At 37.7% G+C, this 6,303-nt stretch overlaps 1 protein-coding gene across 1 annotated transcript; it reads right to left on the bottom strand.

Moving 5' to 3' along the window:
• Positions 1–2,527: 2,527 nt before the first annotated feature.
• LOC108766933 (uncharacterized) lies at positions 2,528–3,241 on the bottom strand. Its single transcript, XM_018516513.1, has 2 exons — positions 2,853–3,241; positions 2,528–2,768 (listed from the first exon to the last, which is right to left on the bottom strand). Exons 1-2 carry the CDS (start codon positions 3,239–3,241, stop codon positions 2,528–2,530), a joined length of 630 nt encoding a protein of 209 aa, XP_018372015.1.
• Positions 3,242–6,303: the final 3,062 nt, after the last annotated feature.

Here is a 6,303-nt window from a genome sequence, read left to right as displayed (position 1 = left end):
AATGGTGAACTCGTATTGAATTCCGCAGTCCTCAAAATGTTGTCGAATTTCATTGGAGATGTACTCCCTTCCGTTGTCACACCTGAATCTACTGATCTTCCAGTTGAAGTGTGCTTCCGCCATTGACTGAAACATCTTGAAATACTTGTGTACTTCCGACTTGGCTTGTAATGTGTACGCTATTGTGAAATGCGTAAAATCGTCAATGAACGTTAACAGATACCTTTTTCCATCATATGACGTGGTATCCATGGGACCACATAAATCACTATGCACCAACTGGAGAGGACGCTTTGCTCTGATCCGTTCAGCTTGATGGGGTAGACGTGTCTGTTTGCTTTCCATACATATCCTACATGGTTCCGATGAGATTTCTACATCTTTCAGTTTTATTCCATCTGCCATCTTCATGAGTTTCTTCATGCCTGTACTGCTCAGATGGCCTAAACGATGATGCCATAACTGAGAATTTTCATCCGTCTCGCAGAGATTCACAGTTTCTATATCATAATCGAAGAGTAACTTGTACAGCTTGTCTGTACGATGAGCAATTGCAGCGATCGTATTCGCTTTGTGAATAATTCCTTTCCCGTTTTCGAAAGTTACTGTGAAACCGTTCATTTCTAATTTGCGAACCGAGAGTAGATTACACTCAAGTCCCGATGCAGATAACACTCCGGATATTAGAATTTTCCGAATTTCTCCATTTACTCGTACACTCACTTTCAGATCACCTGCTTCTGTGGCAGTTAGAATTTGTCCTGATTTCGCGACACGAATGTTCAAAGGAGATGTCAGTTTCCGCACATTGATTAAGCTTACGTCCTTCGTTGCTAAATGTTCAGACGATCCCGAATCTAAAAACCAACATGTAGAGTTATTAATTTCTTCCTCCTTAGCAATGAATACAAAGTCCTTCCGATTGTCGACGTTGTCATTGAGTGCAACTTTTGCCGATCCCGAGGTTTTACTTTCCTGCTTCAGTTTATGACATTCTGACCGTTTGTGTCCAATTATTCCGCAATGATGACATTTAAAGTTAAACCGAGCGCTATGTTTCCCGCTAACCTCATCTTCGCGTTTGTTTACCTTCGGTTTCCGATTATTAGTCGCGGCCGAAAACACGGTTGACGAGTTTGCGCTTTTTGTATTTACGTTTGCACCACTACGTTTCGCCTCTTCATCGAGCAGTCTCGTTTTTACGAAGCCGAGAGTTAATTGTTCACTTGAAAGCGTTTCCAAGGCAGTTACAACCATATTATATTCTTCCGGCATTGTCAATAGTAGGTGACACACTATGTCTGTTTCCTCAAGATTAGCACCGGTCGATTTTAATTCTCGCACTAGTCTATCGAATTTTAAGAAGTGTGAAGCCATTGTTTCTGTCGTAGCGTATCGCATAGTCAAAATCATTTTTCTTAGGCGAAGTTGACTTACTACACCTTTCCGCTCGAAACTTCCCGATAGAGCTTGCCACATCTCAAACGCGGTTGCTTTTTCCTTCACATATTCGAGATGACTGTCCGCAATGCGTTGTATAATAGACGATTTGCACTTTCTGTCCTTTTTCCGCAATGTAATAGCTTGAGCATCAGCAGTTTCTGCTGGCAGGTCTCCTATAAGCACATCAAGTGATTTGTTGACAAAGTCAATGAGATCGTGTTCCTCGAGTAAGACTTGCATTCGAAACTTCCAGTTGCTGTAGTTCGTTCCGTCAAATAATGGAATTTTATATTTTTCGTCGTCCGCCATCTTAGTCACGTACTTCACTTACACTTCCTTCTTCAGACTTTTATGCTTGCAAAAAGAACGTAGGATTTCCGCGATTACTTTCCTCTTTCTTTACGCAACCCTGGGCCCATAACCTGTTGGGATTTGTAATTTATAGAAAGAGTTAACGAGTCAATTGACGTAGAATACTTTTAATGGTAGCAACAAGGTTACACACAAAACAAGAAGCGTGCGAGAGCTCGCGAGCGAACGAGAACCAGGAGTATATAAAAGGTGTAGAAGCGAAGCTCTCTATAACAGTCCTGACAACGAAACATAAATAAAGAAACCAACATACATTGCATATTTCAACAGTATATATATATATATATATATATATATATAGATAACTTTCTATCGAATTATTTTAATTTTTTTTTATTTTCTGTAGTGTCGACTTTGAGCATCGAAGAAAGTAATATTTGCGAAAGTTGGAGATTATTAATCATGAGGTCTGTTTTTTATTGCTGCACTTTTTGAACTAGTACACACAGTGCAATAAGTTGAAGTGAAACAAATATACATTTGTTTCACTTCAACTTATTGCACCGGTTCAGAGTGCAGCAATAAAAAACAGACCTATGAACGTGTACGACAAAGTTGCATCATGCTTGTGAGTGCAGTCGCAGTATTAATTAATCATTTTGGTGCATATTGTACTAATTTAGTACAGCATTCTATAAAAAAATACATTGCTCAAATTAATATAATTCAATAGGAAGTTTCTAGTTAGTACCTGTCAAGTGCACGATTTAAACTATAGGCCTATGGTATAGACAAGCACCTTTGGAGCTTTGATTGGTACGTTTGTCCCATCTATAGCCCCTATTACATGTGGTAACTTCCCAATGCGCTGAAACTTCTCATTAACAGTAATACGCTGGTTTCCTCGGGGCCAAACAATGACGTCTCCAGCAATGTCATTAAGAGCTTTAACAACTCTTATAAAGGAATCACTTGCAGATGATTTTCCCAAATCGAATTGTTCGCCTACGGATCTGCAATATACATATATCACTATCAATATTACTGATAATAACCTAAAAAAATAAAACATCCTATTTTTATGGAGTATTTTTTACCTGTAAGAGTCAGGAGTAGCGAGAAGCCACAATGTAGATAGCAACTGTTTGCGAACAGGAATGGTAGGTCTGCCCGAATAATTTTCCTTGATCAGTAACAAACTTAATTTTGCTTCTAAAATCTCATACGTGTCAGGAATCATGCGAAAACGTTCACGAAATTGCTTTGCTATTAGACCTGGAATGGTTCTGTCTACGTAATCTATGATACGCAATAGCTTCTTTCGTGCCCCACGCAATCTATGCTGATATTTTGTCCGAAAAATAATATCCATTTCCTCGTCTGTCTCGCTATCATTCATTATATTTAAATTAGATTTTAAGAATTCGTCACTAGTATTTACAGCTACAGAAATTAAACGTTTTCGACGTAACTCAGCACTATCCATTTTGAATTTGTACCTTTGATATTTTGGTAGTCGTTCGAAAACCAACAGTTCCTTAAGTTCCCGATTACCCCCACCAACGCATCCCTAAGTCACCTCACTCGCGCCGACAGGGGACGTTTTCGAACGCAGTCATGAGCGAGTATATACCTAGTTTTGCTACTCCTTCCTTATCGAGTAAAGAATCGACCAACCGGGATTTCCATCAGCAGACATTGACAATCTACCCTCAGGCTACGGATTTTGGGATTTTAACTCCCTTAACCTCACGGCAACGTCCCACGAAAAAATAATTGAATTCTGGATCGCCTTACCAATGATAGCTGAATCAACATTTGGAGTTCTCCGGGTCGAACCGAGAATTCCTAAAATTCGCCTAGCGTTACATACGACGTGATAGTAGTGAAAAAGAAAGATCCTGTATCAACAGTAATTCCGCACAAATAAAAAATAGTTTTATGTTTCAGATGAACTACCCTATTTCCACACATTGCTTCAGAATTTTCTGAATTTTTGAGTTTGCCTAACTTCTCTGTTAAGTGCCTGGGCGTACGTACAGTATTTTAGTTGTATTATGGTTGAGTTATGTCTATTTATATTATTATTACAACTTCACTTTAATTATAATTTATTACGCGTGTTGGTATCGTGATTGATAGGAAGGTGATTATCAGAAATGACAGTCGAATTACTTGACTCCAACTTAATTAATATGCCTTTATTATAAGCCCGCGGAAGTACACGTCTTGTCGCGACGATAGCCAAAGGAGGAGTCACTTTATTCCTCGCTCCTAATCTCCTTCTAGCTCGGAGAAACGCTGTTTTTGTTTATCGAACTTTCGAGAAGTTCTCAACTCGGCGTTATAATTTAAAACGAGAAGGCTTCGGTTACTTTCCTATAATTTTTCTGAGGGAACGGTTGCCTTTTCCGATGACTCACGGCATGTGCACCAATGCACCCAACCGCAGTGTCGGATTCTATTTGTCTACTTGTTACATTACATTGTATCTAAGCTGGAAATACAAATAAAATCTTATCGTCAGTTAATATTCGCTTTCATCGCTATTTACGTTCCCTGCCTTAACCGTCACGTGTTTGTCTGTGTTGTCCTTTTTATCTAGCTTGAACAGCTGAGCAGGTCTCTAATATTTGCTCGTATTCTCACGCAATCTCGAGAATACAATATATATTCCCGGCGACAATTATCTATTCTAAATTTTATCTCTTTTTTCTGGGGTACTGGCGATGTAACCGCCACAGTATGTACTGACAACTTCTGTGTGAAAGATAAAACTCTCAAATTAATTAAAAATAATGGCAGTGACGTAGGTATATGAATCATAATAACTGCAACATACATATAGTATATACATACATACATACATACATACATACATACGCTGTTTGTTATTTTATTTGACTACTTTACAAACAATAAGATAGTGTATGGAACTCTTTTTTAATATTAAATTGTGCAGTGTGTGATATTGATAATCTTGTTGAAAATTCTGATTACGTTATCAATAATGCGGATGTGTTTGACTCTCTGACTATTTATATACTAATAATATAATCTCTTTTTGTATATATTTTGTAATTTAATTATACATTGCGAGTTATACTACAAAACCGTAGGTTCTCTAAATTATGCATCGTAATTGCTACAGTAATGGTATTCTTCATAAAAATGTTGAAAACGAAAATATTCGCCACACCACATAAAAACGGCACAACGCATAAAAACGGCCTTTCCACAAATACTACATTTGGGTACATGCTTTTCATTTCTAAAATAACAGAAATCTACAGGGTTTTGAAATTCGCCGGGATGCCTTGTTAAATAGCTGCTTTTAGACAAAGCATATTGGAAGAGATTTTTGAATCTAGGCGAAGAAAATTGGTTATGGGTTAATGATTGCAGTTTAATTATTTCATTACGCGAGTGTAAATTGATACCTTTTTCTTGAAGAATTAAATTATCGAAAAACGTTCGCACAAAATTCTTCCAAATCCTAAAACCAAACACATCTAAAGATTAAATGAAGCCTGTCGTTTTCTTTGGAATAGTCATAAATTTTACTTCTTTATCTTCAGGAATGTATTGTTCTGGCTGACTCGGACAGAGTCCTGTCCACGAGTCAAGTAGAAGCATGCTTTTACGGCTAGTATTCGATAGATACACTTCACTAAACCATGTCTTGAAGTGTTCCGTTGTAAGTTTTCCTGACTTCGACGATTCAATGTAAATATTAACTGGGCGGAATAGAGTTTCCTGCACCCGTGGTCCAAACGTTCCTGTAGTTTTTTTCAACACTATATATAGCGGTGAAAGAAGAGATCCACTTGCCGAAATAATCGGCATAACAGTGTAACTATGTGTTGTAGAAGATACCGATTGAACCATTGCTTCAACTGTTTTTATTCCCGATTTCGCCAATGTTCGCCCAGAATGTACTTCAAGGTTGAAGCCACTCTCGTCTGCATTATAAATTTCTTCAACTTCGGTAGTTGGGATGTTAGATCTTACATTTGAAACAAATGATTGTGCGACATCTTTTAGATTACCAATATTTTCAAATGTAAATTGAGTCCGGAATGTTGTTATCTTGCGGGAAAGAATTTTGTGTACATTCTTGAATTTCCAAATCCACCATTTACTTGCTTTAAATTCGAGTAAATCAACTTAGTCTTTTGCCTCCAAGGCAGTGTTGCCAGATCGTGGACTTTCTCTCTAGATTTAGGGTTATTTTTTAGGCTTGGGAAGAAATTTAGGGAGACAAAATGTTTAGGGAGAATGGTTAGGGAAACAAAATGTTTTTTAGGGATATTTTAGAGAGAGTATTCCATGACGGGTGTTCCTTGATTAGTCATGTTGAGTGCCTTGCATTCAATAAAAAGATTAACAAAAAAATGTCATATATACAGAAGGTTTCTCTCTGATATGTATGTGTATATACAGGGTGGACCATCTGAAGTGATCCAGTTAAATATCTCGAAAACTAGTAGGGATAGAGAAAAATGTTTCGTATGAAAAGTTTAGGGTTACACGGGGGAAGTATGGTAC

The sequence above is a fragment of the Trachymyrmex cornetzi genome, unplaced genomic scaffold (assembly GCF_001594075.2).
Source record: "Trachymyrmex cornetzi isolate Tcor2-1 unplaced genomic scaffold, Tcor1.1 scaffold640, whole genome shotgun sequence".
Taxonomy (NCBI): Eukaryota; Metazoa; Arthropoda; class Insecta; order Hymenoptera; family Formicidae; genus Trachymyrmex; species Trachymyrmex cornetzi.
This window is presented reverse-complemented; position numbering and strand designations above follow the sequence as displayed.